We start from the raw sequence: 19,137 nt of genomic DNA, 5'->3' as shown, positions 1-19,137 counted from the left end.
AAGCAGTGTGCTTCAATACAAACAGATCTGAAACCAACAATCACAAATCAAAAGAGGGAAATTACTTCCCAAAACTTCCTTCAAGTCGTTATATCAAGTTTAAGAGAAAATTAAGGGAGAGGGAGAACAAAATAAAAAATGTGTGCTGAAAGGCTGCAGTGTAACAGAGTGATTGAGGCAGCTTTTGGGAACCAACTCCAGTACAGACAAGCTGGGGTGGCTGTTTTGTTTTGATCAATCATATTGATACATCTCTGTAAACAGTCAGCCAAGGGTTTATTCTTGAACTATATGTGAAGACCAAGTAATTAAATGTACTCTTCGTCCACACTGTCCAAAGCTCATTGACACAAGTCCATTTTAGCACAGCAATGAGAAGAATACATGCTCCAATTCTCAGATGCACTCATGAAGAAAAAAAACAGCACACAAATCCACCAAATACTCATTCAACAGATTACTTGTCATTGCCAAATATTGATAACCATATTTCCTACATTACCACAACGGCACATCAAAATACTTTGGTTGCGATTGAGCTGTTTGACATGCAAAGTCATGAAAATGTCAATTCAAGCTCCCTTTCGACAGGGTTTTTCACCATCAGCACAGAATGCAACTGCAACACATCATTGTAAAGGCGATTCTCGAATTGTAGTCTTACCTCTTTCTTCCCAAAATCACCACCAGGATTCATAGTGGCAAGAATCCTAAATTTGTTTCCACCAGTTATGAGCTCCACTTGATCATCTTCCCCACTTCCCTTTTCTGCAAGCAAGAGCGTCTTTTCAGCTTCCAGGACACTGCACAACACATTTAAGCACAAGTCGATAAACAACAAAATGGAAAATTGACAAACATCCTTGTTCCTATACTTAGCATCCAAATAGAACTCTCAAATTTGATTAGCACTTCACCTATTCAGTCTTTCCAAAACAGAATCATCTGCCAAAGAGATTTCATCCATCAGAAACATGTCATCTTCTTTCATGGCATGCACAAGAGGACCATCGTGCCACTCGAACAGCCTGCTGGGGTTGTCGCCATCCTAACAGTGAAGAAATATATTTTTCCAAAATAAATATTAGGTAAGAAGACACTACCAGTATGTCTTGCCAATTAATATAGTCTGCAATAACAAGCTATTTATTTATTTATTTATTTATTTATTTATTTATCAGGAAGCAAAGACGGGATGGTGATAAATTTAGGACTTGAAACTATTTTGAAGGCTCCAACTGCTTTTGAATATGGGTAATTTCAGACAGCTGTTGAGGCAACCACATTACTGCACATTTGCAGTTGCAAACCCAAATAAATACAGACAATATGATTGTTACTTCTGATAGAATTTCAGATTTTCTTCTCATAATTAACACAATATATTCAAGCAACTTAACAAGTCAACCTATTAGTTCAGGTTCCCATGATACCAATCCATGAGTTACACTACCATAACTCTTACTTTCATTGCATAAAGCAAGCAACTCTTAAAGTTGCTGCTATTAAAATACTTCAAAGTAGTGCAAGTTGTATTGCTTTAAACAGATACACCCAAGGGTATTTTTTTTTTTAAATTTGACTTACACATTTGAGCGATTCTAATCCATCACACCTTTAACTCATTAAAGGACTACAGGAAAGACCACAGCAAGAATTCTGTTTCAGTCTCCCATCCACCAACCCCAGCCAGTAAAAATATATTTGGAAAGTGGACTCAAACTATTAATTTAGGAGGAATTGCACAGCAAGCTTGTATTCAAGTGAATCATTTAATAGTCATCTTTAATTTAATTTTTAAAATGCAGCACAGTGAAGGCTCTTCCAGCTCAGGAAACCCATGCCGCCCAATTACACCCAATAAAACCGACAACCCCGTATATTTTGGAGGATGGTAGGAAACTGATGTAAAATGTTCAAACTCCTTCAGACAGTCCCTGATTCAAACCTGGGTCACTATCGCTGGAATAGCTAACTGCTATGCAAACTGTCTTGCCCCACGTACAAGTGACAAAGGGATTGAAAAATTTGAACAGCCACAGATGGGGAAGAAAGTAACCAATGGAAATGCAGGATGGGCAGTCCCCTCCTCCCATAACACAGAGGTCTTCTGTATGCTCCCAATGCATAGACTCCAGGTTCTCTAGATTCTCAACACCACCCTGAATGCCTCTTCACCACTGAGCAATCATGGGCCAGAGATTCCCAGGAAGGTGTTTTATTTATTCAAGGAGACCTCAAGTACCTGGTTATATAATTTCCTTGGTTGCTTGGACATTTCTTCCCATGACTGATCAGGAGCATGCACGAGTGAAACTAGGATCTTAAATCGGAAGATGTTGACATACGAATGGGCATCAACATTGATTCACATCCTTCCAATGAAGAAGAATTTTAAAACAATTTTTTTTGTTCATTTTTCTTCTCCAGAAGCAAATGGGAGTGGAAGTATCTCTGCAGCCTAGTAGGCCAAGAGTTTTATTGCAGACCTGCACTCTTGATCTTCCAAGTATCATTTCCTCAATTGGCCAAGGCTGTGCTGGCACATTGAAGGCAGTTGTCAATTTCATCTTCAATGTCTGCCTTTGTCAAAAGATGGCCCCAGATGTTGGAAGTGATCCACGTTTTCCGATCAATCTTTATTGGAGGAGGTCAGTTTGGTACAAAATGAGCTATTTGGTAGAGGACCTTACTAGTCTTCACCAAGACCAGTTATTATAATCTGCATGCCAAGAAGAGGAGGAATAAGATGCAGAACATTATATAGCAACTTTTGAAAGGGATATTCCACAATCCCTCATCAAATAGAGGCTATTCCAAGGGCAAAAGAAGGCCAAGTACGGCATTGAGAGGGAAACAACGGCTTCAATGTGAGGAAATACCTATCCCAAATCCTACTACCCCACTTTTGAAGACTAATCTTACTCAATCACCTCTAAACGTGGTTCCCATATCTGAATCATGCATAAACACCTTGGGGTCTTTCTATATTTAAAACTGTAAACAGTGTCCAAACTCAAGTTGACTGAGCAGAACTTACGTTTGTCAGGCACTCAGAGTGAGCAAACATTTCGGAATGGATTGTCAGAGTATATTCATTAAAGGCATCACTGCTGTGCACATAGTCGCACATTTCATGGCAGAGCCAAAATACAAGCTGATCTAATAATTACCATTGAAGACTTGCAACTTTAATGATTTGCTATACTGTGTTTATTTACTATACTACCCCATCTGGATTTTTTCTATACAAAAGGTATAGTTCAAAAAGGAAATTCAGGTTAGGAAACTGCAGCAAGCTTGCAAATGCCTTTTACTGGAGAGAAGATGCTGATACCTTAAATGAGAGTTGAATTAATGTCTCATACAGTGGAATCTGTAAAATGTAATGCTACCAGGATTCATTTGACAAACTTGCTAAAATCGTAAAGGACTTTATTATCTGTGGAATGGTACTGGAATTAGAAATGAGATTCCTGTAATTTGTGCTGCCTATTGCATTTTGAAATCAAGATTATAGCTCTGCTTCCAACCCAATTCTTTTAAAAAAATTTTTCAAATCATATATGCACTCATATACAAAATTCATGGTATAGTATAATCATACATAAATCATGTTACATGTTGGCTTTAAAACCCACCTCTAACCTACCCCACCTACCTCCCCCCACCCACCCAAAAAAAGTAGTAAAATTAAAATCCCTTAAAAAAGCAAGAAAGTAGAAGGAAACATCTTAGGACTATCATCTAAACAAGAGGGATCTAATTTTCTTGGCTTTTCCAGATCTAAGGGGCATCAGTGTGGGTTTCAAAAATAAAGGAAGGTAACCTAAAGTTTGGAACACTATTTAAAATCTTTAATTATCACATTCCAAAGAAAAATCTCTCTCATTATTGTTATACTTGTTCCATATCTCTCCTTCTATCCCCCCATACCACACTCCCTTCAAAGATCACTTTCCCTTCTCCCAGTACCAACGACACTTCCCAAGAAAATGAAAAAAGAAAAAAAAAGTACCATTACTAAATTGTAACAACCCTCCCTTTCGTGTAAAATGGACTAACCACCACCCACCCCCCCCCCCCCTCTCTTGTACGGGTAATGAGAAAATCCACTAACATGGATGTTTAGATTCTGGAGGCTAACCTCAGGAACTTCCAGACAAAACAATTTCAGAAAATTTCTACTTTTTTTTGACCAAAGGATTAATATCAAACAAATACAAATGTACAGGAAGAAAGAAGTGTAATTATTCAAATTTAAAAATCAAGTTAAAAGAAGTTCTCTCATTCTCTTTCAGTTCTTCTAAGTTGGTAGCTTGTTCACAAAGTTCTTTGCTACTCGACTTATTTTGTCCATTTGGCATCATAATTTTCAAATTGGCTGGTTGGCGCAACATAGATTTGTAACCTTTCCCCCCCCCCCCCACACCACAAATGGTGCTCTTCAGTGGATTAAATTAATAGCAGAACAGTGTGGTTTTTGATCCATTCCTGGACATGAAAAGGGGGACTTATATACACCTTCTCAATTTCTGTATTTGCTCCGACATTTTGTACTCCTTTAGGACTTTTGGTGGCCATGCTTGGAAGAAGTACATAAAATTTACCCCCTCCTCTTCCTCTCTTGAGTCCCACTATTTTAACATTGTTACGTCTACTAAAATTTTACGAAGAATCCATTTTTTTTCCATATTTTTTACTTTTTCTGTAGCCAATTCATTTAATTCTTTTTCCACATTACTACTCTTTCCATAGTTTCATCCATTTTTTCTTCCACTTCCGTCACTCTTTCATTTAAGGTACCAATTCCTGCCTCTAACCTGGACAAAACTTTTAACATATGATCGAGTTTTTTTGATCTTTCAATAGGAGTTCTTTCCTTATGTCTTCATTAGTATATTTTTCTTTAGTCTTAACTTCACTCACTGGTTTAACATTTACCAGTTCATCCTCTTCCTCTGTACTTTGGTCGATGTCCAACTTGCCTTCTGGGAGAGAGCTCCTTCTTCCTGTTTCTGCTAGTGCTCCTTCAAATCATGCATGCTCAATCTCCTCTTTTTCTCTTCCAGAGCATCTCCTAGCTCCAATGCCAAGGATGCTCCACCATTCCTCCTAGGCATCAGACTGTCTGCACGGGGGACAGGACGAGCCAAACCCCCCCAGCTTCTTCCTGTAGGTAAGCCCTTTTCCATTGAAAAACCCCACTTCCTGATAGGAGCTCAAGGTTGCCAACAATTGTTGATTCTTCTTCAACATCTTTACCATAAAGGTAAATTCTTCCTTTTCTTCCTGTTTGAGCTACTATAAATTATTTTATTTTTTCTTTAATTACCCCAGGATCTTCGAGAGGCTGCCTCCTTCCTCCTCTGCATCACTTGACGTTCCTCTTCTAGCCCAGTTCTTGATAAAGTGAGGGTTGAAGAGCAATATGCAACATTGTATATAAAGATAAAGGATATTTTTCAGTCACCTGATTACATTTCACATTTAGAAAAAATATGTAATTACAGCATTGAAAATTATTTGTAGTTCTAGTTGCATAGTCCAACCCACATGCTCAATGGTTTCAACACAACTTCTAAAGTCTTCTCCCTCACCATCACTTTGCCAATTGGAATGTGCTAAATCTGACTTGTGAACGGTTGATAATGGATGGTTAGCCTTGAAATGAAGATCAAATATTAGACTTACATTTTCATCAGATGTATGTCTGACAGGCCTGAGACCCCCAAGGAAGTCAGATGTCTCCAAGTGTAAGTGACAGTTTACAATATGCAGCTTTTGATTGAACAAAGCAGCAAACATTTGACAGATTGTGGTCTTTCCACACCTAGATATAAAAATAGCAAAATAAAAAACTGACATTCCATTATGCAATCAATTGAGGAAAGAATAGTTCAAAGCAGTTTGACTAGACTTATGTTTGTCAGGTGACATGCCTGTCAATCATCTTGGCAAATTACTGAGATAAAATACACTAAACAAATACAAGTTTTTCTAACCTGCAAGGATAAACAAACAGGTGCCAGAGAATTGCATTTGAAGGCAAATGCATATTACAATCCTAGTTTTGGCACCGAAATACAAACCCCACACAAGAGCAAAAAATAAACTTAACAAGTAACTTATTACATTGAGTAACATCTGTGGGAATGAGGAAAAAGAATTGCTGACATTTGGGGTCAAACACCAGCATCAGGACTGCACATTTTATTACACATTAACCCCATCTGAAATTTGCCAGTTAAAGAAAGTTACAAACAGTAGCAGTCCCAAAAGGAATCAGTAAAGAAACAGGTTTATTTGTGTTCAAGTGTTTGGATACAATGGAAATGGGCACAGCCCTTTTTCTCTACTGCCCTTTAAGAGCAGTTTGTCCCACAGCCCGGAAAATTATTCTTTCCGATCCTGATCCAGTTCCCTTTTGAACCCACCTCCAAAATTTTAAATACTTGCACAACTTCCTTTGTTGCAAAGTGAACAAGGCAGTCTTCTTCAGTAATTGACATAATTAGTTACAAAGTTCTAAGAACAGTTTCAAGACAAAAAATAAACTGCCATTAGAGCTTAGGCATGAAACTACATGACAGCATGCCCATGAATGGAATCAAGTTGTCATCTGCCTAAAATTTTCAGTTAGCCCAATTGTCCATGTCAGAAAAATAAGTTCTAATTTCTACAACATGATCTAGATACAAGTGATCGGTGATTTGGACAATCCAAGCTTTGGTGGGGACAGATGGAGGGACTGCAGATGAGGAAAGTGACCTGGATGCCTAGACCTTTGGTTCATTACTGGAATGGATGAGAGGTTAGTTGCTATGGAAGTTCTAAGGTACAGGAAGCAGGATTCACAGATACTTGACTTCTCTGAAGGGACTCTTAGCTTCTCTTTCTCTTCTTGGTAGGGGCACTGGAGTAGTGGTGCCCTGACTGTCTTTACAGGACAAATACACAAAATCTGTTTACTTTTGCTTATGTTTTAGGACAGAATCCAAGACCTGTTCTGATCCATTGTTTAAACTATTGTGACAGAGACAATTTTACGTACAGCTATTAGAAATGCTCAGCAAAATAGATCTCCTTTGATGGTTCAGAATAATCCTGTTTTCTTCTATCAAGATTTGAGTCAAGAAATTATGTTTCAACGACGCGAATTTAATTCTGTGAAAGAACGGTTGTGGAAAAAAAGACATAAGGCAACATTCAGGTATTCTGCGGTACTGAAGATTTTTTAGGATGGAAATTAGCCAAAGTTCTTTGACAATCCTAAAGAGGTTATGGACTTTGCTCAGTCTCTACCAATCATGCAGTTTCAGGAATGATGTAGTCCTTTAAGGTCTCCAAAGAGAGTAGAGATGTAAGGTGGGATCCAGATTTTTAAAAGAAATGGAAGCAATGGTGACAGAAGTGGTAACGTTGATTTAAAAAAATAAATCTTTTATCTTTTTTTTGAGAAGAGTTTAAATAGTTTAAATAATGATGATAGTTTAATGAAATGGGAGTTGGGAGAGGGAACTGGATGGGCACTAGTTTCCAGAAGTCATCAGCTACCTGTGAGTTATCTCACACCCAATATTTTGGGGGAGTTACCGCTTTGGGCGGTTTAAACAGGAGGAGGTAGTTGTGACCTCCGACCTGTTTTTTTTTTCTTTTTAATTTTTGGGTTAAGAAGTGAAGGTTTTTAAAAAATTTTTTAAAATAAATAATTTTTTTTTTAAACTCTTTTTCTTTTCTGATTGTAATTGAGAGGGAATTAGGAGGTTTTTTTTCTCTCCTTTTTTTTCTCTCTTTTTTGGGGAGGTTTTTTTTCTCTTTTTTCTCTCTTTTTTAAGAGGATGATGTCACAGAAGATAATAAGTCAAAAATTGACGGTGTAAGAAAATTAAGTACAAATACATTGAGGGAGAAGAGTTTAATAAAATTAAGTTAATTTCAATAGAGAATTTTGAAGATGTTATAAATGAAGAATGTGGAGAATTTTATAAGAGTTTGAACTTTTTTTTCTTTTTTTTTCTTTTTTTATATAAGGGGAGGGGAAGGGAATAAAAAGTTTATCTGATTGTTTTTTTAAGGGATGTTTTTGTTCTCTCGATGAATTATAAAGGAAACTTGGTATTAATGGAAATTCTGTATTTATGTATTATTAATTATGATTTTTTGTAAAACAGATATGTGGTTGATATATCATTTTAATATTTGAACTTAGTTTTAAAGTGGATTCCATTTGTTAAATACATGTATTATGTTTGATTTAAATATATGTTTAAGGGTATTTTTTTAGTATTGATTTTTTTTGTTGTTAGTAATTTTCTTTTGTTGTTAAGTTTTATCCTTTTTTTGTAAGTGGGGTTTTTTCTATTTTATTTACAACATTGTTAATTAATTCTTCACTCTTTATTTTGGGGGGAGGGTTGGACTAATTTTAAATTAGACGATTAATGTTGTGTTATAATTATCAGGGGGGTTAATTTGTGTAGTTTAATGATGTAGTATTCTAATTTTTATTATCTTATTTTTTATTATTTCTTTAAATATAATTTTTATTTTATTCATGTCATAAAATTTTAAATAAAATTTTTAAAAAAAGATGACACAGAAAGACAGATTAGGAGAATGGGGAAAGAAGCAGCAAATAAAATACAATGTTGGAAAGAATACAAGCATGCACATTGGAATAAAAAATAAACAGGCAGACTGTGCTTTAAATGAAGAGACAATTTAAAATACCCAAAGACAAAGGAACCTGGGAGTCCTCGTGCAGGATAGCCTGAAGGTAAACATGCATATTGAGTTGGTCGTGAAGAAGGCAAATGCAATGCTGGCGTTCATGTCAAGAAAAATAGAATACAAGAGCAGGGATGCGATCTTTCTTTGGCTTGGCTTCGCAGACGAAGATTTATGGAGGGGTAAATGTCCACGCCAGCTGCAGGCTCGTTTGTGGCTGACAAGTCCGATGCAGGACAGGCAGACACGGTTGCAGCGGTTGCAGGGGAAAATTGGTTGGTTGGGTTTGGGTGTTGGGTTTTTCCTCCTTTGTCTTTTGTCAGTGAGGTGGGCTCTGCGGTCTTCTTCAAAGGAGGTTGCTGCCAGCCGAACTGTGAGGCGCCAAGATGCACGGTTTGAGGCGATATCAGCCCACTGGCGGTGGTCAATGTGGCAGGCACCAAGAGATTTCTTTAGGCAGTCCTTGTACCTCTTCTTTGGTGCACCTCTGGCAGCTTTATAAAGCACTGGTGAGACATCGCGGTGTATTGTGAGCAGTTCTGGGTTCCTCATATAAGAAAAGATATGGTGACCATGGAGAGGGTTCAGAGGAGCTCCACAAGGATGATTCCAGAAATGAAAGGGTAATCATATAAGGAGCATTTTACAGCTCTTGGCCTTAGTACTCATTGGAATTTAGGAAAATGAAAGGCATGGACAAATTAGATGTAGAAAGGTTATTTCCCATGGTGGGAGTGTCTATGACAAGAGGACAACTTCAGGATTGAAGGATGTTCACTTGGAATGGAGGAAAAATTTCTTCAGCTATGGGATGGTAAATCTGTGAAATTTGTTACCATAGGCCATTGTGGAGGCCAGGTCATTGGGTGTATTCAAGGTAGAAATCAAGAGATTCATCATTAGCCAGTGTATCAAAAGTTATAGTGAGAAAGCCAGGCAGTGGGGCTGAGTCAGAAAATGGATCATGTCACAACTAAATGGAGGGGCAGACTTGATGGGCTGAATAGCCTATTTCGCTCCTAAATCTTCTGGTCTAAACAGTGATCATTCATCAGCAAGCTGAATGGTCTTTGTCTTGAAGCAAAATGTATACATACTGTTAAAGTTATTCAAATACCATTTTTCACATACAAGGAACAGTATGCTACTTGCCCCAGCAAATCTGCTCTGCCATTTAAGAACTTAGCCAATCTAATTACAATCTCAACTCCACCTTGATTTTTCGGCAGAACTTTTCCTCTTATTTCTTATCAAGTATCTGAATCTACCAAAATATTCAAGATTGTTTTTCACTATTCCAAGGAATGAAGTTCCAAGTCTCTCAACCCTCAAAAGAAATTACTCCAGCCTTAATTATATTATCCTTCATTTATTAAACTGTGACCTTCAGTCCCAAGTTTTCCCACAAGCAACAACACCCTCTCCACGAAGATCCCTTCTTTTTATCTTCTCACTCAATTCCAACTACTACAAGCCCAGCTTGTCCAACTCTTCATCATAACAACCCACCTATTCCAGATATTTGTCTCACAAATTTTCTCTGAACCACTTCCAACAATTATGCATACAACCTCTTCAAATGCAGTACAAGCTTCCAACTTTTGTGTTAAATTTCCCCATTAATATCAGCACTTTTTGCTTTCCTAAAGCTTGATTCGCAAAAGGTTGGTGTGCTGCTATACAACTGAACACAGACTGATCCCGTTTAAAAGATCTTTTTTTTTGTTACTTTTCCCACCAAAATGAACAATTGAAATAGTCCCACATTCTATTTACCTGACAGCTTCACTTGATCCATCTCTTCTCTTTTGTGAGTAGATCATGATACTTTCATTACCACCTTGGTCTCCACAAATTTAGCAATCAGACTTTGGAGCTTTCATCCAAATCAATCATAAAATAAGTGAATGTCCAAGCTCCAATAAACCAGAAAATAAAGAATTGCTGACTTGCAAACAGGAAATAGCAGCCAATCTTCTATCCAAGCCATTCACTTAGTTGAATAATACAAGTCAGAACTATATATACTGTAGGTCTGAATTTGTTAAGATTAAAATTGCTTTTGATTACCCAGTTTCTCCAACAAGGAGTACAGCTTCTCCAAACTGCAAAGCTTGTCCCACCAAGATTGCAAGCTTTCTCATGCCATACGTCCACACCACATGGCGAAACCTGTCAGGCATGGCTGACCTCACACTTGTCCAATGACCTGTGTATTAAGAAACGTGAGACAAGGTTTAAAAATACAGTATTCAAAAGTTGATACTTTGCTCATATTATGCCCTATAATAAATTACATAATATTAGAGCCATTATCAGCAAATCAATTTAAAAGTACACAAAATACTTCGGAAAGTTCACCTGCACAGAGTAGTGAGATCAGAAACTCATTAGAAACTGGAGGGAGGATTATAGAATACCCAAGGGCCACACTTTTAAATATCAAATTTTCCTTTAAAAAATTGAAGTAGCAAAACACTTTCCAGAAAACAAATCCTTTCTGCCAATACTCACTCATTTTCTTCTCAAGATTTTCTTTTGAAAATAAAATTTCTGGAACAAGTCTCTTTTTAAATTGTTTTTCCAGAATCTGTCGAATGACAGCAACTTCCTCTTCCTTTCTCACACGGCCAGCCAAGAGCATAAAAGCTGCATGGAAGATGAAACAAATGAATATCTATCACGCTCATTTCGACTGCATCAAACTTCACATTAATACCGACGCAGTTTCCCCATTCTGTGGAAGCCTTTAGATGGCACCACAAGTAATGAATGACAAACTTGAAATTGGTCTTTTACACCTTCCTTCAAACAGAATAATCTAAGCTATGATTTAAAGAGTACACAGAAACATACAATTTACCATAAAAGCAACCAAGTTCAAATCAAAACTCCTTTAACCTTAGCTATAATACAAATATCTTTCAACTTTGATAGCATTGAATGACCAAAAAGCAAAGAAAAATATCTTACCATCAGTAGCTATGTGCTTAATCCAGTCATAATTTTGAGCAGTTACATCAGACAATCGGTAGCGTTCAGCCCATCTAAATAGTTCTCTCAAAGTAATGAAGCCATTTTTTCCAGCAAAAACATTTGATCCTCTACGATATGACTATTTTAAGAAACAACCTTGTTAAAATACTATAACAAGTTAGCTTTCTCACAGTCACTCACATTTTGTTTCAGGTTCAAGTCAGTCTCCCCTCCCCACACCAGTGCACTTCGTTTTTTCAATTGGTTTTCAGTGAGTAAAGAGAAAATAGTTTCTTAATGGATTTAAACTCATCATTGAGACTATTTCAGATTATTCATTACCACTCAATGCACCTGTGAACTTCCAAAGAATGAATTGCTTTCTGAAATACCTGCAGATCCAGCATAACTTTAACCAATCTTGCACAGTATGACAGTGGCAAACAGCACCTCTTGTTAATGATCACTTCCAGTTCAGCACTTGGTAGCTCATCAAAATGGAGCTCCACAAAGCGGTTTCTGAATGCTCTTGACAATACCTACAAGTGTAATTGAAATCAGAAAAACCTTCAAAAGACTCCTACGCTAATCTGGGATCTAAAGCCGTTCAGATGCAAAATATCAAAGAAAAATAAGCAAATATCAGGATAATTAATGTTCTGCTTCATTTATGTAAGAATATAGTCACCTTCATGCCAATTTTGCAACTCTGACAAATGTCAAAGAATTGTGTCCACTTACCCATGTTAAAGAGAAAGGACTCTAGATTATTACCTTGATTAATCCTTCAATTACAATGGAATATATTAATGCATACGTTCTGGACTAGGAATATAAATATTCAGTAGAATCTCCATTATCCGACACCCTCACAGATCATGGATGCTGCATATGCAAATTTTCCAGTTGACAGAGATCCACTGTTACAATGTCTACCTAATACACCCTAATTAAGAATGCAGTTTAAAAGACAGTGCAAAATGTAAAGTAATTTAAAAAGTGCTGTAGTATTTGATTATGTAAACAACTCATGCTGTAAGTGTTGCACTTGCCACTAAGTTAACCGTGCTGCCGTTATAATTAACCCGCCTCCCCCAAGTTTACAGACAAACCCTTAGTAATATACCTAATGCAAATAAAGATATTCTTACTAGGCATTGATAGGGAGACACTTTGGGAGATATGCCCCAGCGGCATCGGCCAGCTCTTCAACAGCTGCTGCAGGTGGGGCACTCCACTGACTGAATGTTTGCTCCCATCTTCACTAACGGTTGGGTGTTGCTTCGGAGAACATTTACTTTTACAACTTTTAAGCTTTTAAAATTTTATTTATTCTTATTTATTTTGAATGTTATTTCCTTGATTCTTTTCCTGTTTTTTTTAGGCTTCTGGTTAGTTGAATTCCAGATAATGAGGACTCTCACTGTAGAATGAATAAGTACCAATTACAAGTATTTGTGTCATTTGTCTGGAACATTTCTTAGACACACATCATCCTGTATCTTCAATTTACAAAATGGAAAACCACATCAAAAACAAACCTTTCGGCCTCCGTACAATCCAGGAGGGTTCTGGGTTGCAAAAAGCATGAATCTTGGATGTGCTTTTACAACTTCTTGAGTTTCTGTTATGAACAGTTCTCGGTTGTCATCAAGTAGTCTATTGAGTGCTTCTAAAACATCAGTTGGGGCCAAATTCAATTCATCGAGAATTATCCAATGGCCTTTTCGCATGGCATTAATCAGAACACCTAAATAATTGAAATACACATCAACTGGTCACATTAAAAGTTGGAATATCCAGACTATAAATAATTGGGTGGGCATTTGGAGAGAAAATGGAGGAGACTCAGAAAATGAGGCAGCATCCTCAAAGAGAAATGGATGCAATGAACATTTTGGTTTGGGACCCTTTTTACAACTCTGGATGAACGGTTCCCATATTGATTGTCAACTTCTCTTCATGGAGACCACCTGACTCAATGAGTCCCTCCAGCTTCCCTTTCCTCAAATTTCTAGCATCTTCAGTTTCTTGTGTCTACAAGTATCAGTACTGTTGCTAGTGGTTTGCATTTTAATGTTGTATAAAATCTATTTAGCATCATTCAAGCTAAACAATAGAAATACTGCAAATAGACTTTTTTTTTTAAATCTCAAAAAATGTACATACCTTCCTTAAATACTAGTTTTCCCATGTCATCAGATGCATAGCAGCCAATATATTCCTGAATGTCTGTGTGCTCATGATTATTGATCCTCACACAGTGGTTTCCAGTTGTAGATGCCAACCAGTTGATCAGGCTGGTCTTACCAACCGATGTCTCTCCTTGAATGAGCACTGGATGAATTCTTCAAATAAAAACATTTGACTATAAATGAAATCGGAGTTTTAAACAAACATTGCGGTGATATAATAGAAGTTAGCTGTTTGAACACAAACTTGCCACCCCTGTAAGTACATCCTGATGAAACAAAAGTTTGAATATTTAAAGATGGTGAGAAAAAAAGCCCTGGAATAGCAATACAAGTACTACTGCATATTTCGGCATACATATGGTCTTGAAACCCTCAAAACTCACTCAAAAATGGGGGAGGGGAACATCCTTCAGATATACTTTTGAGACTTTAAATTCAACTCAAAAAACAGCTCAGCATATATGATGACCATGGTAGCACCTCCCCACTGCCAGCGTCGGCGCTTCCCGATACCTCCCCATAACCCACCCAAACATTTTACAATTGTAAAGCCTGAGGTTGCCACCTCCGCCTGGGAGCTGACCCGTAGCCGTGATTCCTCCATCAAACACACTTGGGCAGCGAGGAGACTTCTTCATCGTGGACGGCACTGAACCCGTAGCCGACTCCAGCTGTAGCCGATGCTGAGACTTGGACCCAAGTCCATTCGACATCCTCCAGGCCAGAAGCAAAGGTTTTTTTTTCCCCATTTGCTTAATTTACAGCTTTGTTACTTGGCAATTGGGATGTTGTAACAAATTTTGCTGGGAGGCCCAGACACCAGTCTCTGGCACGCTCCTTACAGAAAATTGTGGAGGGGATGTATTATACACTCAATATATGATAAAACCATGAAAATGAGACCGAAAATGGGAACCCGACTTATCTGCCAGTCAACTTGTACGTTGAAATACATGGTAACTGGAAACTTTCTTTTGCATAATAAATAATTGATTTTGTGAACAAGAAATTAAAGCCTACACAAGACTGGACTGTATAGCTGTGGGAGGCCAAGCCATGGACACTAAGTGACTCTGAGGGGTTCTCTTTTTCTTCTCTTCTCTGACTACAAAAGGCACTTCGGGCAGTTTCTGCTGAAGGCAAATGTGTCTGCTTATGGCAGACTAAAACAAATTCTGTGCATTAATGCACTGCTTTATTAGATGATTATGAAGGAAACTTGGAATAAAACCTTTGTCCAGTCAATTAGATTTCAGCTTTTTTTTATTGTCAGAGAGCATACATGATATCCCAGGCAGAATTACCACTTGTTGGTAGTGCACAAAAAAACTGTACACAATCTACATATGTAAACAAATATAAACACCTGACTGTGCCATAGAGAGAGGATCTTATATGTGGACTGTGGAAGAACATGTGGCCTCCCTGTCTGGAACATTGTGGATTGCAGAGCATCATGTGACCTCCCTGCCTAAAACTTAATCGGAAGTCAAAACAAGGTTGGATTGCGGCCACCCATTAGTGTACACCTACAACTGGCTCATTTAAATGATTCAGTGTCATCACTGGCCAGACACCCAGCTCAGAAAAATATAAAACATCAATGCATACCACATTTCTTTTTGATTGCCTCTCGGTCCAAGCCCTGGACATCGATACTGTGGACATCACTGGAGGAGTTGCGGGTAAGGTGTGCACTATAGTACTGCAATAGATCAGTGCCTGAAGAGAGCCACACTCCCGTTGGTGTAATTCCATACAGGGAATTAGGAGTGTGTTTGAAAATCCCTGTCTGTGTACAAGTGCTGGAGAGTGTGGTAGGGTAAGCAACCTTTAGCCCAATGTGCCTGTTGCACTGTTGTAGTCTTGCACCGTGTTGAAGATAGGCAGCCACTGGTATCAGTGTCCAACCAGGACTCGATGTGAATGTCTATATAGTTATTTAGTAGTAGAGTAATTAGGTATCATTTGACGTCTTATCCTGTTTGTCTCCTGCGTGTTCAATAAAGTTAACTTTGATTGTAACACATGTCCAGACTCATTTCTCTATGAATCCATGGAACCTGATGCTTCCAAAACACAACAGTGCAAAAGTTAAGAGTCCTTAAATGAGTCCCTGATTGAGTTTGTTGTTGAGGAGTCTGATGGTGGAAGGGTAGAAGCCGTTCATGAACCTGGTGGTTTGATCCTTGTGGCACCTAAACCTCTTTCCAGATGGAAGCAGCAAGAACAGAGCACATACTGAGTGGTGTGGATCCTTGATGATTGCTACCTCTCTCCAACAGAAGGGTTCCTGAAGAGGTTCTCGATGGTGGGAAGGGGTTTTGCCTGTGTTGTCTGGACTGTGCCCACTACCTTTTGGAGGGCTTTATGCTCAGGGGTATTGGTGTCACCATAAAAGACTATGATACAGTGGATCAGCACACTTTCCACCACACATCTGTAGAAATTTGCCAGGGTTTCCGATGTCATACCAAACCTCCACAAACTCCTGAGGAAGTAGAGGTGCTGATGCACTTTCCTCACAATGGGTCCAGGAAAAATTCTTTGAAAGTAACTCTCAAGAACTTAAATTTGCTCAACCTCTCCACTTCTACTTCCCCCAATGATCACTGGATCGTACACATATGGATTTCCCTTCCTGAAGTCACAATCAGCTCCTTAGTTTTGGTGACATTAAGTGCAAAGTTATTTTTCATGCACCATTCAGCCAAGTTTTTAAATCTCCCTCTTGTACGTTGACTCATCACCTTTTTATACAACCCACCACTGTGGTATTGTCAGCAAATTTGTAGATGGTGTCGCACCAAGTCACATAGTCATAGGTGTAAAGTGAATAGAGTAGGGGGCTAAGAATGTAACCCTGCAGTGCTCTGGTACTGATGGAGATTGTGGAGATGTTCCTACCAATCCTCACTGATTGTGGTCTGGAGGTGAGAAAATCCAAGATCGAATTACACAGTAGGGTGTTGAGTCCACGGTCTTGAAGTTTGCTGATCAGTTTTGAGGGAATGATGGTGTTAAATGCCGAAATGTTGTCAATAAAGAGCATCCTAATGAATGCATCTTTACTGTCTAAGTGTTCCAGGGCTTTGTGAAGTGCCCATGAGATGGTATCCACCACAGACCTGTTCCCACAATAGGCAAACTGGAACGGATCCATGTTGCCGCTTAGACACCAGCCTTTCAAAACACTTCATCACTGTTGATGTGAGTGCCCTGGTCAATGGTCATTTAGGCCGGTTACCACACCCTTCTTGGGCATTGGTCGATTCATGTCTGTTTGAAATAGGTGGTTACCACATTCTGCCAAAGTGAGATGTTGAAGATATCTGTGAATATGTTGGTAAGTTGGTCAGCACAGATTTTTAATACTCCACCCTGACTGGATGCTTCCTCAGATTCACTCTCCTGAAGATAAGCCCACTTCATCCTCTGATACAGACAGAAGAGAATCATCGGGGATATGGGGGTGGTATTTTTGTGGTCAAATCAGGCATAAAAAGCATCAAGTTCATCAGGGAGTGAAGCTTTGCCATCTCCTACTGTACCAGATTTTGCTTTGAGGCAGGTTTGTCATTTAGGCCCTGCCACAGCTGTTGGGTATCCCTCGTCAGTTTCATTTGGAAACTCCACTTCTCCTGGAGCTGGCTTTTCACAGGTCAAACCTGCTCCTTCTGTAGTGATCTGTATCTCCAGACTTTAATGTCTGTGATCTGACTCTCAGCAGGTTCCAGATTTCATTGTTCATGCAGGAGTTTTAGTTGGGAAACCTAATGATTTGGTGAGGACACATGATCCATAGCTCTTTTGATTAAAGTCTATGACACCCCTGGTGTATTCATTCAGATCTTCTGCTGAGTCCTTGAACTCTGCCCAGTCTGCTGAATCGTGGAAGTCCTGCAACTGTTCTTCAGCCTCCTGCAACCTGATCTCCAAAGGTTAGATGATCCAACTTGCCAAAATGCGATCTCAGGAAGAACAGTAGGCCTTCCTGATCTTGGTGTACCAATGATAGAGTGTGCTGGTACCTTTGGTTCTCCAGATTACATGCTGGTGGTAGTTGGTCAGGGTTTCCTTGAGACAGGCCTAGTTAAAGTCTCCGACTAAGGTTTGTAGTGCATCAAGATGGACCATCTCTCAGGATAGATAGAAGGTTCTGCATTTAATTGAGATTTGTTCTAAGGCAATAGACCAGGATGTCGACATAACCCAATGTCCGTGCACCACCCAGTATGGGTGGTGCACACACCACCCCCTATCCCTTTTCCAGAATCCAAGTTCTGATCCAATCTATGAATGGTGAAATCATCTGGTTGAATAGCAGTATTTGGTGTGTCCTCTGTTAGCCAGGTCTCGGGGGCAGCAAACAACTGAGATTTGTCTCACCTGCCTCTGATAAAGCAGCCTTGTCTGCAGGTCACCAATTTTATTCTCTAGTGAATGGACATTTGTCAGTAATATGGAAGGTAGAGGCAGTCTCAGACCCCTGTGCTTCAGTCTTATTTTGATCCTGGCCCTCACTCCATGTTTCCAACCTCAACCTTGGTGGTGGACTGTCCCTTTAGTCCTTTGCATTCCAGCAAGCCTGTTCCTAGCCCCTTTCTCATTGCCAACCCTCCTAGGAAATGGGAAAATTTGCAGGGCAAGTTGACCCCGGGACCCTTTCACACCACACCATTATTTGCAGGTAATTCTGCAACTCAGGATTTTAAGAGTGGGGGGGGGGGGTCCTACCTACAGTGATGACACTGCAAAAGCAGGTGATGCTTTCACACCACCAGAAGGCGATTGGTGAGTTAACTCAGCCAGGCTCTGACACTTGCTCCCTCCATGTATCAGAACCAGTTGAAATCTACGTGATTCAACCAGCAATATTGGCGGGTTAACTCAGATGTTTTTGGCAGTGTGAAAGGGGCTCCTGACTCATTGTTACCCAGGAGATTTGCAGATCTTAATTCTGTTCAGCAGCTCATTGAGGACAAGACTGCTTGATGCCAATTTCAATGAAAGAAGCTCACAAGGTGAGTATTTAACAGTAAAGATCACAAGGTGTTCTGCAGCCCACAGAAAGTCACTGTGGGTCGCCAGCATCATCATTTGAAGATATGGTGGACTCTGGGTTCACAAGGCAGTTTAGAATCTGAGCATACAATCTTGGATGAAATATGCCCTGACTTTTGGAAAAGGTGGGGGGGGGGGTAGGCTCCTACTATATGACGTGATAGATAATGTT

General features: G+C 39.0%; 1 protein-coding gene across 1 annotated transcript in view; it reads right to left on the bottom strand.

Moving 5' to 3' along the window:
• Positions 1–19,137, bottom strand: part of mdn1 (midasin AAA ATPase 1) — a 228,121-nt gene that overhangs the window by 161,198 nt on the left and 47,786 nt on the right. The window contains exons 24-32 of the mRNA XM_069887323.1: positions 13,876–14,054; positions 13,248–13,456; positions 12,099–12,245; positions 11,704–11,845; positions 11,245–11,379; positions 10,801–10,939; positions 5,695–5,833; positions 918–1,048; positions 665–803 (exon numbers count right to left, since the gene is read on the bottom strand). Coding sequence (XP_069743424.1) covers positions 665–803; positions 918–1,048; positions 5,695–5,833; positions 10,801–10,939; positions 11,245–11,379; positions 11,704–11,845; positions 12,099–12,245; positions 13,248–13,456; positions 13,876–14,054 — 1,360 coding nt within the window. The remainder of the gene's footprint in view (positions 1–664; positions 804–917; positions 1,049–5,694; positions 5,834–10,800; positions 10,940–11,244; positions 11,380–11,703; positions 11,846–12,098; positions 12,246–13,247; positions 13,457–13,875; positions 14,055–19,137) is intronic.

Source organism: Narcine bancroftii, chromosome 6, assembly GCF_036971445.1.
Source record: "Narcine bancroftii isolate sNarBan1 chromosome 6, sNarBan1.hap1, whole genome shotgun sequence".
Lineage (NCBI taxonomy): Eukaryota > Metazoa > Chordata > Chondrichthyes > Torpediniformes > Narcinidae > Narcine > Narcine bancroftii.
Note: the sequence above shows the minus strand (reverse complement) of the source record. Positions and strands in the feature narration are given on the sequence as shown.